Source organism: Diaphorina citri, unplaced genomic scaffold (assembly GCF_000475195.1).
Source record: "Diaphorina citri unplaced genomic scaffold, Diaci psyllid genome assembly version 1.1 scaffold1541, whole genome shotgun sequence".
Taxonomy (NCBI): Eukaryota; Metazoa; Arthropoda; class Insecta; order Hemiptera; family Psyllidae; genus Diaphorina; species Diaphorina citri.
In genome coordinates, this window is record NW_007378967.1 from 7,556 (window position 1) to 26,475 (window position 18,920).

Here is an 18,920-nt window from a genome sequence, read left to right on the forward strand (position 1 = left end):
ATATGTTTAACATTTATTTTTCTCCCAACTTTCTCATTTTCAGTTTTATTTGTAAGGCACTCGTATTGCGTCAGTAGAATCAACATTACAAACTCTGCTTTACATATTAATTTGCTCGCAAGCGCTAGGTCGCAGGGCTGATTTTCATCATGAACAGATAAGGTTCGTTTTCGGAACGACTGGCTTTCTCCTAAGACATCCTGCCCTTACGGGACGATTACACCTCAGAAGTTCCCTCTATCAAACTTCTTCAAAAGAAAAATTTCAATTTGTTGGAATTTTACAAGCTATTGCTGCCCGAGATTCAAAGATATGAGATCTCTTTTCTCTTCTTATTGATTTCACCTTTTATCACGTTTCTTTTGTTCGAGTTTCTTTCCTTTTTGTTTCTTCTTGAATTCAACATCTATCACTTGACACACATCATTCTGGTTGCGAAGCAGTTGTACAGCACATCTGAAATCAGCAAATATTAGCAATTCATATCATTAAAAGATTTTTTTCAAGAGGTTTGATAGAGGGAACTGTAACTGTTAAGGTCTTATCGTCCCGAAATCGAAGAGAGAAGGATAAGAGAAAGCGAGACGTTCCGAGAACGAACCTTATCCCTTCAGGATAAAATCCGCCCCGGGCGGGAAGCGAACCCGCGACCTAGCGCTTTCTAGGCAGACGCGCTACCTTCCAAGCTAAATAATAATAATAAATGTAATATGTACCTAGAAAAAATTTTCCTACAGACTTCGTAGGTATAATAACATAATATCATGTCCCTCGTAGAGTGAGCATTATTTCTTACCTCAACACATTATTGTCTGTAGATTGTGATGTCCAGTCAATGTAGGAATGATTGACAATCGTACTCTCTATGATTTCATGTAATCTGCATCTTAACCTCTAGAACAAAACAGCAGAGTCATTGGAAGTTAGTAGACACCCCGACCCTCGACCCTAACCTAGTATCAAAATAAACCATACTAATGAACATAACCAACCTCAACACAACCTTGACCATAGCGACCCTCACTTTACCCACAATGTAGAAATTAAGCCGGGTATTATTTTCTGCAAGGGTCGATGTTTATGCATACATTTTTGATGAAAAGCAGGAGGTTCCAGGCTCCGTTATGGACACTCTGGTGTGAGGGTCGATGAACCACACGGTTCATGGTCTATGGCCCACACGGTCCATGGTCTATGGCCTACACGGTCCATGGTCTATGGCCTACACGGTCCATGGTCTATGGCCCACACGGTCCATGGTCTATGGCCCACACGGTCCATGGTCTATGGTCCTCGTTGTGGACGAAATCTCACCTCACTCATGTTTACATCTTACCTCGAGGAATAGCACCATGTTGATGAAAAGCAGGAGGTTCCAGGCTCCGTTATGGACACTCTGGTGTGAGGGTCGATGAACCACACGACGGTTCATGGTCTATGGTCCACACGGTTCATAGTCTATGGCCTACACGGTCCATGGTCTATGGTCCACACGGTCCATGGTCTATGGTCCTCGTTGTGGACGAAATCTCACCTCACTCATGTTTACATCTTACCTCGAGGAATAGCACCATGTTCTCACTAGCACATCGGAAATGATAGGCTCGCTTTGTTACTGAAAACTTGTTCTGCTTCCTCACAGGGATATGAAAATCATGTGAGAATAGAATAACAGCTGCACTCGGTACCATGCTAATATGTTCAATATACATCTTCTCTGTGTCAGAACCCATGTCACAACCTGAAATAAACAAGTCAATCTAATGGGAATAATTCATGAAAAACACTTGACTTTGGTTTACCATATTTTTAAAGAAAATGACCATACCGAGAGTTTGAGTAGTTGGAACCCATGTCACAACCTGAAATAAACAAGTTAATCTAATGGGAATAATTCATGAAAAACACTTGACTTTGGTTTACCATATTTTTAAAGAAAATGACCATACCGAGAGTTCGAGTAGTTCTGAGAACTGTAGATCTCACTCAGACTCTTTTGCCTAAGCTAAGACTTTAAATGGGAAACGCTCAGTTCTGGTACCACAAATTTTAATGATTGAAGTGCATTGATGTTTTAAACTCTTGTACCCAATTTCATCAAAATCGAACCAGACAATCGTGAGTTATAGCGGAACAAACATTCATCCAAGCCAAATGCAAGTCGACTTAAAACGCAGAACTCACTGTCGTTTGGTCAAAAAATATTTAAATAGAAAATGACTGAGGAATGTATCCTTGTAAGTTAGATAATAATGACAAGAACAACTTACCAAAGCAATGAGAGTAGCTAATAAACTTCCTAGTATGTTGAGTACACTCAACTGATGTAGCATGATATACAGAGGAGGGATGAATGGAAACTGATATCAACTTTGAGATAACAATCTTCCGAGGGGATCTGAAAATAAACAACATCGATGATGTTCGGGATACGATTTACCCATGTGACTCGCATAGAGTTGATAGAGAGGTTCTATTGTGTGTAGGGAGGAGATTTTGATACCACGCTAATACTTGAACCCATACCAGATGATCACTGGGAGTACCTGTACTGAACTTGGCTTTCATAGATGATACGTCCTCAGTCTGGGGGGAGAAAAAGGACAGACACAATAAAAAATGAAAATAAAATAATGAATAAATTATCAAATAGAGTAAGCTGTAAGAAGTAACAGATAAACAATTAATGAATAAAATAAAATGAATAACATAGAAAACTAATAGATACCTGGAAATCAAGGCTCCTAATATTAACAAATTAACATATGTACCTAGTAAGCGCAATAGTGAAACGCGTTTCATGAAACGTGTTTCCTATGTCAATACACAATGAGTTTCATGAAACTCGGTTTCACTTAATAGATACCTGGAAATCAAGGCTCCTAATATTAACAAATTAACATATGTAGGTACCTAGTAAGCGCAATAGTGAAACGCGTTTCATGAAACGTGTTTCCTATGTCAATACACAATGAGTTTCATGAAACTCGGTTTCACCAGTGAACACTGCTCTGTGTTAACCTTATGTACAGGTTTCGTTTCACTAGTGTGTACTGCGCCTAAAAGTAACGTTCATCTCACATTGAAAGCGTAGACGCGTTGTCGCCTGTAAAACCAAACCAAACCAAACTGAGTCTGAATTTCAAAAACGGGAAATTCATATCGATTGATAATTTGTGTTTCAAATAGGTCCCACTAATGGGTCATATAGAAATTCAGACTAAAAAATGAAATTTAGACTTTCGGCCCTGATGGCCCCCGGGGGTGAAAATGGATGTTTCGAAATTTCATTTTTGGGACCGAATTTTAATATGAATCATTAGTGGGACCTAATTAAAGCACAAATCACCAATCGATATGAATTTCCCGTTTTTTGGTGCTTCCCCTGTTGGCAGAAGAACATGGAAATATGAAAAATTGAATAGCCCATAACTCCGGTCTTGGTTGTCGGATCGAGCTCAATCTTGTACCAAAGTACTACGTTCTTTAAGGCCTTTGATATGCTGTATCACAAGTAGGGGGTTCTTATTTAAGATTTTAAAGTTGGGCTCCCTGAGACCGATCCTGCCTTCGGACGAAATTTCGCGACTACTTCAAAAATGGTATTTGAAGAGATGAAACACTGCCCTAAATTTCAGATTCTCATCTTTAGCCGTTCAAAAAATATTCAGGGGTCCCCGGACTTTAGAAACACTCTGTATAGAGTTGCGCCTAAAAGTAACGTTCATCTCACATTGAAAGCGTAGACGCGTTGTCGCTTGTAAAACCAAACCAAACTGAGTCTTAATTTCAAAAACGGGAAATTCATATCGATTGATAATTTGTGTTTTAAATAGGTCCCACTAATGGGTCATATAGAAATTCAGACTAAAAAATGAAATTTAGACTTTCGGCCCTGATGGCCCCCGGGGGTGAAAATGGATGTTTCGAAATTTCATTTTTGGGACCGAATTTCTATATGACCCCTTAGTGGGACATATTTAAAGCACAAATCACCAATCGATATGAATTTCCCGTTTTTTGGTGCTTCCCCTATTGGCAGAAGAACATGGAAATATGAAAAATTGAATAGCCCATAACTCCGGCCCTGGTTGTCGGATCGAGCTCAATCTTGTACCAGAGTACTACGTTCTTTAAGGCCTTTGATATGCTGTATCACAAGTAGGGGGTTCTTATTTAAGATTTTAAAGTTGGGCCCCCTGGGACCGATCCTGGCTCCGGACGAAATTTCGCGACTACTTCAAAAAAATGGTACTTGAAGAGATAAAACACTGCCCTAAATTTCAGATTCTCATCTTTAGCCGTTCAAAAAATATTCAGGGGTCCCCGGACTTTAGAAACACTCTGTATACTTGTATAGAGTCGTTAGAGGATCTCTATAATAATTCTTGTAGGTTTGGTTTTGCAGGCGACAACGGGCTACTAAAATTCGCGCGTCTACTTGGTAAGTTGTTCTTGTCATTATTATCTAACTTACAAGGATACATTCCTCAGTCATTTTCTATTTAAATATTTTTTGACCAAACGACAGTGAGTTCTGCGTTTTAAGTCGACTTGCATTTGGCTTGGATGAATGTTTGTTCCGCTATAACTCACGATTGCCTGGTGCGATTTTGATGAAATTGGGTACAAGAGTTTAAAACATCAATGCACTTCAATCATTAAAATTTGTGGTACCAGAACTGAGCGTTTCCCATTTAAAGTCTTAGCTTAGGCAAAAGAGTCTGAGTGAGATCTACAGTTCTCAGAACTACTCAAACTCTCGTTAGATTAACTTGGCGGTTCGGAGCACTACCGCTGTTGTAATTGGATTAAGCAAATTGGTTCATTTTAGAGTAAGAGTAACTAATATTAACTGTAATGTTAAATCGTATCCCGAACATCATCGATGTTGTTTATTTTCAGATCCCCTCGGAAGATTGTTATCTCAAAGTTGATATCAGTTTCCATTCATCCCTCCTCTGTATATCATGCTACATCAGTTGAGTGTACTCAACATACTAGGAAGTTTATTAGCTACTCTCATTGCTATGGTAAGTTGTTCTTGTCATTATTATCTAACTTACAAGGATACATTCCTCAGTCATTTTCTATTTAAATATTTTTGACCAAATGACAGTGAGTTCTGCGTTTTAAGTCGACTTGCATTTGGCTTGGATGAATGTTTGTTCCGCTATAACTCACGATTGCCTGGTGCGATTTTGATGAAATTGGGTACAAGAGTTTAAAACATCAATGTACTTCAATCATTAAAATTTGTGATACCCAGAACTGAGCGTTTCCCATTTAAAGTCTTAGCTTAGGCAAAAGAGTCTGAGTGAGATCTACAGTTCTCAGAACTACTCAAACTCTCATATTGGAAAAATCCTACAATGCTGCAGTGAGCACCAAAGTTGTGACATAATAACACAAAGAAACTGCATTTACAATTACATTTTAAAGTGAGGGTCGCTATGGTCAAGGTTGCGTTGAGGTTGGTTATGTTCATTAGTATGGTTTATTTCGATACTAGGTTAGGGTCGAGGGTCGGGGTGTCTACTAACTTCCAATGACTCTGCTCCGATTTTGATGAACTTGGGTACAAGAGTTTAAAACATCAATGCACTTCAATCATTAAAATTTGTGGTACCGAACTGAGCGTTTCCCATTTAAAGTCTTAGCTTAGGCAAAAGAGTCTGAGTGAGATCTACAGTTCTCAGAACTACTCAAACTCTCGGTATGGTCATTTTCTTTAAAAATATGGTAAACCAAAGTCAAGTGTTTTTCATGAATTATTCCCATTAGATTGACTTGTTTATTTCAGGTTGTGACATGGGTTCCGACACAGAGAAGATGTATATTGAACATATTAGCATGGTACCGAGTGCAGCTGTTATTCTATTCTCACATGATTTTCATATCCCTGTGAGGAAGCAGAACAAGTTTTCAGTAACAGAGCGAGCCTATCATTTCCGATGTGCTAGTGAGAACATGGTGCTATTCCTCGAGGTAAGATGTAAACATGAAAGAGGTGAGATTTCGTCCACAACGAGGACCATAGACCATGGACCGTGTGGACCATAGACCATGGACCGTGTAGGCCATAGACTATGAACCGTGTGGACCATAGACCATGAACCGTCGTGTGGTTCATCGACCCTCACACCAGAGTGTCCATAACGGAGCCTGGAACCTCCTGCTTTTCATCAAAAATGTATGCATAAACATCGACCCTTGCAGAAAATAATACCCGGCTTAATTTCTACATTGTGGGTAAAGTGAGGGTCGCTATTGTTGAGGTTGGTTATGTTCATTAGTATGGTTTATTTTGATACTAGGTTAGGGTCGAGGGTCGGGGTGTCTACTAACTTCCAATGTCTCTGCTGTTTTGTTCTAGAGGTTAAGATGCAGATTACATGAAATCATAGAGAGTACGATTGTCAATCATTCCTACATTGACTGGACAGTTATGTTCATTAGTATGGTTTATTTCGATACTAGGTTAGGGTCGAGGGTCGGGGTGTCTACTAACTTCCAATGACTCTGCTGTTTTGTTCTAGAGGTTGAGATGCAGATTACATGAAATCATAGAGAGTACGATTGTCAATCATTCCTACATTGACTGGACATCACAATCTACAGACAATAATGTGTTGAGGTAAGAAATAATGCTCACTCTACGAGGGACATGATATTATGTTATTATACCTACGAAGTCTGTAGGAAAATTTTTTCTAGGTACATATTACATTTATTATTATTATTTAGCTTGGAAGGTAGCGCGTCTGCCTAGAAAGCGCTAGGTCGCGGGTTCGCTTCCCGCCCGGGGCGGATTTTATCCTGAAGGGATAAGGTTCGTTCTCGGAACGTCTCGCTTTCTCTTATCCTTCTCTCTTCGATTTCGGGACGATAAGACCTTAACAGTTACAGTTCCCTCTATCAAACCTCTTGAAAAAAATCTTTTAATGATATGAATTGCTAATATTTGCTGATTTCAGATGTGCTGTACAACTGCTTCGCAACCAGAATGATGTGTGTCAAGTGATAGATGTTGAATTCAAGAAGAAACAAAAAGGAAAGAAACTCGAACAAAAGAAACGTGATAAAAGGTGAAATCAATAAGAAGAGAAAAGAGATCTCATATCTTTGAATCTCGGGCAGCAATAGCTTGTAAAATTCCAACAAATTGAAATTTTTCTTTTGAAGAAGTTTGATAGAGGGAACTTCTGAGGTGTAATCGTCCCGTAAGGGCAGGATGTCTTAGGAGAAAGCCAGTCGTTCCGAAAACGAACCTTATCTGTTCATGATGAAAATCAGCCCTGCGACCTAGCGCTTGCGAGCAAATTAATATGTAAAGCAGAGTTTGTAATGTTGATTCTACTGACGCAATACGAGTGCCTTACAAATAAAACTGAAAATGAGAAAGTTGGGAGAAAAATAAATGTTAAACATATCTGAATAACTATCTACAACTTTGTTTTTATTTCATACGTAGTTTTACCAGCACCCATCATCCATTAATATGTTCCTCCTTCTATATCTGAATAACTATCTACAACTTTGTTTTTATTTCATACGTAGTTTTACCAGCACCCATCATCCATTAATATGTTCCTCCTTCTATCTCTTTCCTCTTTTGTGTAATAGCGCCATGGCACGCTCATGTGTGTTCAATGGTTATATGGAAAAAGGGCCTCGGAAATTTTTTGATAAAAAATTCCAAGAATATATTAGAGTCTGTCTCCTATTATTTAATGGAGATTTTTTTTTTCAAACATGGGAGGTCTGTGGAAGTTGAAAATTCAGATCTCCTTGGCAAAACACGTGAAAACAGGTTCTGTTTTAATGGTAACTACTATACTACTAGTACTAACTACTACGAGCAATGAAAAAACTCAAAACTTCCTCTTCCAGATTCAGATTTTGAGGAAACACAAATATATTTTTAAAATAAAAGAAAGCTAGCTTCACAGTGATAATTGTAAACAGTGCAATGAACCAATCAAACGAGGCTGTCACGAAATACTGCGTTTTCATTGGTTGGAATCAATTTCAACGAGCACAAAGCGTGCGGATGAAAATCGAAAGAAACCCAAAAGCTTGCTAGCTTCCTGTACATGCTCGTTGTGGTGTTTTTCGAGGAAAAGTCCAAGTTTTCATTTTCTTTCTTTCTTTTTTTTTTTCAAACCACGGTCTCTAAATTTCCCAGTACCCGTCTCTTTTTAATTCTGCTTCTACTAAAATCTTCTTTCCACATTTGATGAGCAGGTTGATTGTTTGTACAAATTATTTCTTTGTTTAGAGCGTGGCCAAGGCCTTGATATGCGCTCATATGTCCAATCCATCGAGAAATTTTCTTAAAATTCGCGAGCAAATTATTTCTTTGTTTAGAGCGTGGCCAAGGCCTTGATATGCGCTCTTATGTCCAATCCATCGAGAAATTTTCTTAAAATTCGCGAGCCAGCAAATAACGAAGACTGCGAGAACTCGGTCAAAAGGAAAAGATTGAATAGTGACATCCAGATCAACTCGAAGAAAAGTAAAACGAGTGAAATGACAGATACAACAAATCAGAGGAGACCAAACTTCTCAGCCCTCTCGCCTGCCTCTAATGGTGTCAATAGAACTTCTACATCCATATCTACCACTGTCAAACCTGGGGTTACTAAGAAATTAGTCATTAAAAACTTTAAAGGTAAGAAATATTATTGTTGTAACTCAATTTGATGGAATGGAAGCTGAGTGCTGCATTAAATCTTTTAAAGTAGGTTCTGTAATGTACCCATACGTGATAAAACTATCCTGCTTGCAATGACATATTGTTTTCTCAAATCAGCCATTTTGATTAATTGATACTAATAAGTATATTATCTATGTTTAAGTACCTAGGAAGGTAGTTTGGTAAAGAATCAGTTGTGGGAGATGTTTAGAAGCTGTCAATGGATAAGGAGGTAGCTTTGGTTGCTTACGATTTCCTAACAGTTTTCTTGTCTCTTATTCCAGAAATTCCCAAACTTCCTGAAAACTACCAAGAAGTAAGGTACCTAGGAAGGTAGTTTGGTAAAGAATCAGTTGTGGGAGATGTTTAGAAGCTGTCAATGGATAAGGAAGTAGCTTTGGTTGCTTACAATTTCCTAACAGTTTTCTTGTCTCTTATTCCAGAAATTCCCAAACTTCCTGAAAACTACCAAGAAGTAACATGGGAAAAATTGAAAGAAGCTGTCATAGCAATTCAAACATCCAAATCAATTCTGTCCAGCCAGGAAGAATTGTATCAAGCTGTAGAGAATATGTGCAATCACAAGATGGCAGCTTCTCTATATGTCAACTTGAAAAGTAAGTAATCATCATCATCATCATCATCAAGTCTTAAGTCATTCTGTCCAAGGGTATGGGTTGGCTATGTTCAAAGCCTCTCTTCTTGAAAAGTGAGTATTTAGTCTTAAGTCATTCTGTCCAAGGGTATGGGTTGGCTATGTTCAAAGCCTCTCTTCTTGAAAAGTGAGTATTTAGTCTCAAGTCATTCTGTCCAAGGGTATGGGTTGGCTATGTTCAAAGCCTCTCTTCTTGAAAAGTGAGTATTTGGTAGCAAGTCACTGCCAACAACCTTTTGAGTGACAGTGTGAATCTGGGGGTACCCTCTTGTTTCTGTTGCTCCTGTTTTGATGTCACCACAACTTTCATACCTAATGATGGTCATGAAATATTTCTAAAAGTTTTTCTCGAGTAAAATTTATTTAAATAATGACAAGGAAAATCAATAAGTAAATCTCAAATTGTTTTCTTTCACAGATTTAGTCAAGGACCATGTACAAGGTAGCATTATCCCGCTAACAGCTGACAATACTGATAAGGAAATCTTTCTCAAAGACATGAACTCATGTTGGCAAAACCACTGCCGTCAGATGATTATGATTCGGAGTATATTCTTGTACCTGGATAGAACTTATGTACTGCAGACACCTTCCATTAGCTCTATTTGGTATGAGTTATGATATCATTATCAACCTATAGGAACACTGTTATATTTTTTAGGATTTTGAATATGGCTGTTACAAAATAATCTTTTATCTGATTAGTCAAGTATCAAAAATTAACAAGATTTATAAAAATCATTATCAACCTATAGGAACACTGTTATATTTTTTAGGATTTTGAATATGGCTGTTACAAAATAATCTTTTATCTGATTAGTCAAGTATCAAAAATTAACAAGATTTATAAAAATTAAATATGATCCTACATAAAACGAACTAGGTATTCTGCTTGGTTCAATACAATTGTGGCACTTGCTTTATTAAAACAAGTACCCACCTTTCCAGGTATTTAAAATTTGGTGATTTTTAATGTGTTACTTTGTTTTAAAGCCTAATTTTTTCATATTATTTTGTAAACTCTTCACAGGGACATGGGGCTGGAAATGTTCCGAGTTCACATTGCACTCAACACTTTGGTTCAATCAAGAACAATTGATGGGCTGGTGATTTTTAATGTGTTACTTTGTTTTAAAGCCTAATTTTTTCATATTATTTGGTAAACTCTTCACAGGGACATGGGGCTGGAAATGTTCCGAGTTCACATTGCACTCAACACTTTGGTTCAATCAAGAACAATTGATGGGTTGCTCATGCTCATTGAAAATGAACGGCAAGGAGATGCAGTGGATCGTAGTCTCCTCAAATCTTTGTTGCGAATGTTATCAGATCTGCAGATCTATCAGGATGCATTTGAAAGCAAGTAAGTTTCAAGAGGTCTGTCCCAAGTAGCTAAATTAAACCTTTGTCCAGATTAGATAGAGAGAGTGAAATAAAAACAGGATGAGAGAGAATGAGTCACAAAAAAGATTTTTTTCTTTTTTTTTAGAAAAGGGAAAAAAGAAACAGAGACATTGAGCTTATTTTTATGGTAGTTTTGCATTTGGGTGGATAAATACCCGGGTTAATACCCAATTTTTATTTACCCACCCAGTGGGTATTTACCCACGACCCATCACTAGCTAATAACAAAAGGTATAGTGGATGGGCTATTGTATTTGCTTCGGTGTCTGTCTGTCCCCATAGAAGGACTTATCCAAACCTGGTTGACCTATACATCAAATTAAAGGTCTTTTTACCAGGAACACGAAAGTGGTGGTGCAAATTTTGTCCAGAGAACCATAACCCCAAAAAACTGGTTTTAGGGGGATTTTTTTCACATTTTCTCACAGAAATGAGGTCTGATCTCAAAATTTGTCGCGACGACCTATAAACTCAAAGCGAGAAAGTTTTAGATAACACTTCAGTCGTTATTTTAAGACCGGTTTTAGCGTCACCTGTGTTAAGCTAGCTGAGCAAGGTCATTCAGATAACACTTCAGTCGATCATTTAAGACCGGTTTTAGCGTCACCTATGTTAAGCTACGCCGAGCAAAGCCAATAAATTGATAACACTTCAGTCGATCATTTAAGACCGGTTTTAGCGTTACCTATGTTAAGCTACGCCGAGGAAGGCCAATAAATGTGGATGTGACTAAACATTATAATTGGGAATAAAGGGAGAACGGGCTGTAGTCTTGATTTTAAATCATTACATGAAAGTAAAATCAAAAAATCAAATCAAGAATAATAATAGTTATACTATTAGATATGCGATATATTGTGCTTTTTCTTGGGCGGAAAAAAAAACCTTGTTCTCCGTGTTTAAACTTTGATGTGACTTTACATTTATATTCTCATTTACAGCCAAGTTTGTAGATTCAAAGCTGCGAGCTGGTAGCGTCTACGACAATATGAAGAATTAGGTTATACCTACTATTAGATATGCGATGGTTATACTATTAGATATGCGATATATTGTGCTTTTTCTTGGGCGGAAAAAAAACCTTGTTCTCCGTGTTTAAACTTTGATGTGACTTTACTTTTATATTCTCATTTACAGCCAAGTTTGTAGATTCAAAGCTGCGAGCTGGTAACAAGGAAGCTACAGAGGAAGAACTAGAGAGACTACTTGACAAGATTATGGTACTGTTCCGATTTATTCATGGCAAAGATGTGTTTGAAGCTTTCTATAAGAAGGTAAGGTGTTTTTTTGTTTTTTACTTTCTATTACTACAGTATAGCGGAGCTATACTAGTAATGAAAGTATTACTATCGGTCCAAATTTTCAAAATCTGTTTTTTACTTTCTATTACTACAGTATAGCGGAGCTATACTAGTAATGAAAGTATTACTATCGGTCCAAATTTTCAAAATCGGGAAATGGTTGGAAATATCCGTTTTCGGATCCCCTGATGCCAAAAAAGTGGTTTTCAGCACATGGTCTGTACGTATGTACTACAGGTTTAAATGGGAAAAGGTTGTATACAAATTATCTCAAGAACGGTTTGTCGTAGAGTGATGAAATTTGGTATGCTATCCCGGTATAGTCAAAGGACGCGACTCGGTAAAACTCGAAAAGTCACCCATTCAGATATCAATTAAAGTCAATGTTTCTTCAGTGGAAAAGGTGGTATACACAATATCTCAAGAACGGTTTGTCCTAGAGCGATGAAATTTTGTATGATTTACCAGTATGATCCAAGGACGCGACTGTAACAATTTGGTAAAAATCGGACAGTCACTCATCCAGATATCAACCAAAGTCAATGTTGCTTTGGACTTAGAAAAATTTTCAAAAAAAAAAAAAAATTGATACTTATCACAATATGATTCTTATTACAGAAAAATTAGTCTTATTACACAAGAGATTATTTTAAGATAGAAATATTTTCCAACAAAAATCGGCCGCCGTAGGCGGCTCAGGCTCGGGACGAGTTCAACTTTTTGAACATTTTAAACGATCCCTATTACATGGGAGTATGTTGAGATGATAAATTTTCGAACAAAAATCGGCGCCGCCATAAAGGCGGCTTGGGAGGGACTTGGAAAATTTTCACTTTTTTTTTAAATATTTTCAAATACGTATTCGAAATGTAAAGAAAGTCGTGTGATGTTCCACACCAGATTTTTTCTTCTTCTTCTTTCTTTCTTCTTTCTTCTTCTTCTTTTCCTTCTCTTCTCTCTTCTCTAGATGCTCAGAGATAGGTAGAGGAGCTGTAACTATCAAGGTCCTTATCGTTCCGAAAGCGAAGAAAGACAGGATAGGAGAAAGCTAGCCGTTTCCGAAAACGAACCTTATCTTCTTGGGATAAAATCGGCCCTGGGGCCGGGAACGAACCCGCGGACCTAGTTGCTTAACAAGGTATACCGCGCTACCCCTCCAAGCTACTAGGCTAGTGCAAACTACTTTACTTTTAACTTTTTTACGTTCTTCATTATCCTATGAAGGAAGGAAAGTAAGGAATCGGGTCAAATTTTCGATGTCAAGATTTTAGTGCCAAAACACGTTTTGAATGGTCCCTAGAGGTCCTAAATTCCAAAGTTTCAGCACATTGGTCCGTGTGTGTGTCTGTCTGGTGTGTTGTCCTCGGTCTGTCTGTGTGGTCCTTTGTGTGTCTGCGTCTGTCTGTCTGTAAACAAAATATCTCGAGAACGGTTAAGAGCTAGAGACTTGAAATTTGATATGTAGCTGTCAAATGTACAAGGATGCGACACGAAACTTTTGTTAAGGACCGGTGCAACGGTTGGCGGCATTTTACCGCTTTTGGCGGTTTTCGGAGTAATTTGACAATATCTCGGGAACGGTATAAGCTAGAGACTTGAAATTTGGTATGTAGTTCACAAATGTGACAAGGATGCAACACAAAACGTTTGGTTAAAATAGGTGCTGCGGTTGGCGGTATTTTGACCGCTTTTTGGCGGGTTTCGACCGCTTTTTGGCGGGTTTCGACCGCTTTTTGGCGGTTTTCAGCTATATCGACCAAACGGTTAGAGATATTGATGTAAATGTTACAACAGAACACCCAAATAAGCACCATTCAATAGGATAAGGAAAGTCGTGTGATGTTCACACCAGATTTTTTATGAATAACGCCGGTAAGAAAAAAAAAAATATGGCCAATGTTAAAGTTAACACACTAAAGTAAATTAAACACACATTTCTTTATGTGCAGGATCTTGCCAAACGTCTGCTGGTCGGTAAGTCAGCTAGTGTGGACGCAGAGAAGTCAATGCTATCCAAATTGAAACAAGAGTGTGGAGGCGGCTTTACATCTAAACTGGAGGGAATGTTCAAGGATATGGAACTTAGCAAGGATATCAATGTAGCGTTCAAACAGGTAAGACCATTGTTAAATAACTTGTTTGATTTTCCAACAATCTACACTCAACTTACATATGTTAGAATTCTAGACCTAAAGTTGTTTATAAATGTGCGCTGTTGCTTTTTTGTTTTTTTTTTTTTTTTTTTCAATGTTATTTGACAAGTTCGGAATGGTAGCTATTGGTTAGGTATATGGGTATTAGATATCATTTCATAGATGAATCCTTCTTGTATTGAACTTTAGATTCTGTGCCAAAATGTGTGCTTTTTTTATCACCAGCCATAATGTTGTTTGATTAAGTTTTAATTTCATTGTTTTCCAGTACATGGGTAATCTGAAGGAAGACAAGGAGTCGACGAGTAACAACGCCCTAGGCATAGATTTAACCGTGAGTATTCTGACCATGGGATACTGGCCTACCTACCCTGTACTCGAAGTCAACCTGCCGCCTGGCATGGTTACCTATCAGACACACTTCACTCGCTTCTACCTGGGTAAACACAATGGTCGTAAGCTACAGTGGCAGCCTACACTCGGACATTGTGTACTCAGAGCTTGCTTCCGAGGTGGAAACAAGGAACTGCAGGTATCTCTGTTCCAAGCTCTGGTGTTGCTCTTGTTCAATGAAACTGATGAGATGCCATTCGAGGAGATCAAGACAGCAACCAACATAGAGGTGAGTTTCCTAACACTTTGTTACTAGCCAATTTTTCAAAGAATTCTCTCTATGGGGTGATTGGGTCCCCTAATGTGTGAGCTGTGAGGTCACACTTAGAGTTTGGGAGGTCATAGTAACTCAGGTGATAACACACTTCCTTGCCATACACAAGATCCCAGTTTAAATTTCCAGAAGAAGGAAAAAAAGAAAAAAAAATGCACGGATATTTTCATTGCACATATTTCAAATGGTGTTTTCGCCCTTTGAATGTGGTGTTTTCATGTTGACCCAAGCACTTGAATGATGAGGGACATACTACAACTACTAAACTGTCATGTTTTGTGTTGCAGGACGCAGATCTAAGAAGAACCTTACAGTCTCTAGCGTGTGGCAAGACAAGAGTTCTGAAGAAAACTCCGGCCAGTCGGGATATAGAAGATTGTGATAGATTTAGGTTTAACAATGACTTCACGTTCAAACTATTCCGAATTAAAATCAACCAAATACAAATGAAAGAAACGGTAAGCATATGATTTTTATGAAGTACCTACATATTTTCAATAACACATAACGCCCTTAACATATGAACGAAGTTGACCAACAATTATTGAAAATGAGCGATACCTTTTTCAAGGAAGATTACTTGGTAAAATTCGTCAGTACCTAAGTGTGTACAAGGTACAAGTAGTTCTAGCTGCCGATGCTGAGTCTTATCGTTCAAAAATCGAAGGGGGAAGGAAGACAGGATAGGAGAAAGCCAACCGTTCCATGAATGAAGCTTTAGCCAACACCTGAGAGCAACCTAAGACCATTTTCTTTCAGATTTTTGAATGCCACAGAAAGACTGTATGCTGCAGAAGGTCAGAGGTTGATGCAAGAGCTTGAAGTGTCACAGTATTTACATCACGTTGATAAGCGGATCAATGAGGAGAAAGAACGGCTAATACATTATCTGGACAACACAACCAAGTGAGTAACATCTAGCCTCTAGAATCCAAAATCATTAGAAGACCACTGTTCTACATCTTAAGAGATAAATCTTCAGATAGATGACATATAAGCTTAATCAATGATAAGATTGTAACTTTTTACTTTTTAGCTTGTCCTTCCTTTATTATTACGATAGTAATAACTAGTGATGGGCTTAAGAGATAAATCTTCAGATAGATGACATATAAGCTTACCTAATCAATGATAAGATTGTAACTTTTTACTTTTTAGCTTGTCCTTCCTTTATTATTACGATAGTAATAACAAAAGGTATAGTGGATGGGCTATTGTATTTACTTCGGTGTCTGTCTGTCAGTCTGTCTCTCCCCATAGAAGGACTTATCCAAACCTGGTCGACCTATACATCAAATTAAAGGTCTTTACCAGGAACACGAAAGTGGTGGTGCAAATTTTATCCAGAGAACCATAACGCCAAAAAACCAAAAGACAGGTTTTTGGGGGATTTTTTTCACATTTTCTCACAGAAATGAGCTCTGATCTCGAAATTTGTCGCGACGACCTATGAACTCAAAGCGAGAAAGTTTTAGATAACACTTCAGTCGTTATTTTAAGACCGGTTTTAGCGTCACCTATGTTAAGCTACGCCGAGCAAGGCCAATAAATGGATGGGTGACTTAAACCTTATATTGGGAATAAAGGGAGAACGGGCTCTAGTCTTGATTTTAAATCATTACATGAAAGATCAGTTGCGCTTACTTGTGTGATGTTTCAAAGTCATAGAGCAGGAAAAATGAGGACCAACGGAATTTTTGTTAAATAAAGCAAATATCTTCTATGGTCCTAAATTATTTTATTATTATGTAGGTATATTGGATTTACGTAAAAGGGTAAATTTTGTAATACATTTGCGTATACCACTACAATGATAACGTTCCAAGTGACAAATCAAAAGGTATAGGTACCATGTTATTGGTTTTCAACAGCTCAAGAGTTCCACGATTGAATAAACTAGGGCTAAAAAATTCCCGGAGGGATGGGCCCAGCTTGTTCAAAGTGTGACTATGTGAAGATAAACTTGTTAACACCTTTCAAAAGTCATGGGGCTCTCCTATGTCAGATAATGAGTGTTTTCCCAATAAAAATATTTATTACACAATAAAAATGTCTGTATCATAACATGTCCTACCTAACCATCCTGCAGTATGTCTCTCATCAGTTGCTTAGAGAAACTAGTAACATTATCTCATTGAATGCAGAATTTCTTGACAAATCACTGATCACTGAAGTTAAGCAACACTGTGTGTGTTTGGTATCTGATCAGGTAATTGTGCAATACATGTTTTACTATTGAGAAGAAACTGTCTACTAATAAAAATCCTCCGCCTACATTTTCAGATGGTCCCTAATTCACACTGTAGAGAAGCAACTTTTGAGTGAGCATTTAACCAACATCCTAAACAAAGGCCTATACAATTTACTAGAAGAAAATAGACTCGAGGACATCACATTGCTCTACAATTTGTTCTCTCGCGTGAGGAAAGGCACGACGGAGCTTTGTGTCAATGTCAATGGATATATTAAGGTAAAGATAACACAACATTATTCTCACTTTTTTTTCTTTTTAGCAATAATTTCTTTATTTTATTTTGAACATTTTAAATACAATAAATCGTAGGTATCATAATAAATTGAACAAGTCTAACCTGGGCGATTTTTCCTTTCGTTCGTGTATTTAGTCACTAGGTATGACTCTGGAATGGTTTTGTCCAAGTCTGATGAACTTTGACAAACATGTTCTACACAATTTTTTTTTCCTTTGCTTTGTCACAAATAATTTGAGGAATTACCCTGTTATGTTCTCTTCCATAAATTATCCTGAGATGTTTTTTTTTTTTTTTTTTCACATTTTCCAGAAACTTTTTTTTTCTTTTTAGCAATACTTTCTTTATTTTATTTTGAACATTTTAAATACAATAAATCGTAGGTATCATAATAAATTGAACAAGTGTAACCTGGGCGATTTTTCCTTTCGTTCGTGTATTTAGTCACTAGGTATGACTCTGGACTCTGGAATGGTTTTGTCCAAGTCTGATGAACTTTGACAAACATGTTCTACACAATTTTTTTTTCTTTGCTTTGTCACAAATAATTTAAGGAATTACCCTGTTATGTTCTCTTCCATAAATTATCCTGAGATGTTTTTTTTTTTTTTTTTCACATTTTCCAGAAAAAAGGTCGCACGATTGTGATAGACCCGGAGAAGGACAAAACTATGGTACAAGAGTTACTTGACTTCAAGGATAAGATGGACAACATTGTATGCAACTGCTTTCAGAAGAATGAGAAGTTTGGAAACAGCTTGAAGGAAGCTTTCGAATTTTTCATCAATCAACGTGCTAACAAGCCTGCGGAATTGATTGGTAAGATAGTAAATATATTTCTAAAACCTGAGCCTGAATATTCTAAATCAAGAGTATAATACACGTCTAATGGAATAACACAACTTCTTCATATTGTCGTAGGGATGATATTCGGTAACAAATATCATCGCTACCAGTAGAGAGTCCACCTTCAAGATTCAATGATCCCAGAACTGAGTCGGAGGAAGCAACACAATCTTATCCAAAGGATATTCTAAATCAAGAGTATAATACACGTCTAATGGAATAACACAACTTCTTCATATTGTCGTAGCGATGATATTCGGTAACAAATATCATCGCTACCAGTAGAGAGTCCACCTTTAAGATTCAATGATCCCAGAGCTGAGTCGGAGGAAGCAACACAATCTTATCCGAAGATTGCGTTCGCCAACTCAGATAGACGAGATCATTGGACCTAGAAGTGGACGTGACCGCCAAATAAACAAACAGTTTCAAGCGTGTGTACCAGAGCAACCAAAAGACATTCTGGGTCGGAAGTCGGCTGGGGCAACATTGAGTTAGGAAATAAAGTCCGACATCAGTTAGTTTAGTTAAAGTTGTGTTTAGTTTTATTCTCCAAGTCTTCCCCAGCCACCCAGCATCGGTCGCCAGGTCCGGGTCGACCTTAAACAAGAGACGAACCAATACATTTGTAGTTTATTCACTGCCCCACCTACTTATACAAACACAACTATTCTAAACTAAACTGCAAGAGGACTACATTTGTAGCG

The 18,920-nt window shown here is 37.7% G+C and overlaps 3 protein-coding genes across 4 annotated transcripts; 2 read left to right on the top strand and 1 right to left on the bottom strand.

The window, feature by feature from the left end:
• Positions 1-24: 24 nt before the first annotated feature.
• Positions 25-2,410, bottom strand: LOC103516300. The gene is made up of 4 exons (XM_026828733.1): positions 2,271-2,410; positions 1,557-1,741; positions 797-894; positions 25-456 (listed from the first exon to the last, which is right to left on the bottom strand). Exons 2-4 carry the CDS (start codon positions 1,731-1,733, stop codon positions 342-344), a joined length of 390 nt encoding a protein of 129 aa, XP_026684534.1. The 5' UTR covers positions 1,734-1,741; positions 2,271-2,410; the 3' UTR covers positions 25-341.
• A 2,385-nt stretch (positions 2,411-4,795) lies between these two features.
• LOC103516298 lies at positions 4,796-7,448 on the top strand. The gene is made up of 4 exons (XM_008481262.3): positions 4,796-5,033; positions 5,804-5,988; positions 6,540-6,637; positions 6,978-7,448. Exons 1-4 carry the CDS (start codon positions 4,889-4,891, stop codon positions 7,090-7,092), a joined length of 543 nt encoding a protein of 180 aa, XP_008479484.2. The 5' UTR covers positions 4,796-4,888; the 3' UTR covers positions 7,093-7,448.
• Positions 7,449-8,102: 654 nt separating this feature from the next.
• On the top strand, positions 8,103-18,278 carry LOC103516301 (cullin-4B). 2 transcript variants are annotated; one of them, XM_026828735.1, is made up of 8 exons: positions 8,103-8,332; positions 8,422-8,674; positions 9,142-9,315; positions 9,772-9,961; positions 10,528-10,716; positions 15,638-15,784; positions 17,162-17,348; positions 17,994-18,278. In XM_026828735.1, exons 1-8 carry the CDS (start codon positions 8,312-8,314, stop codon positions 18,243-18,245), a joined length of 1,413 nt encoding a protein of 470 aa, XP_026684536.1. In that variant the 5' UTR covers positions 8,103-8,311; the 3' UTR covers positions 18,246-18,278. The 2 variants fall into 2 exon arrangements, with proteins under 2 accessions (XP_026684536.1, XP_026684535.1); XM_026828734.1 differs by having other exon boundaries at positions 8,104-8,293; positions 8,383-8,674.
• Positions 18,279-18,920: the final 642 nt, after the last annotated feature.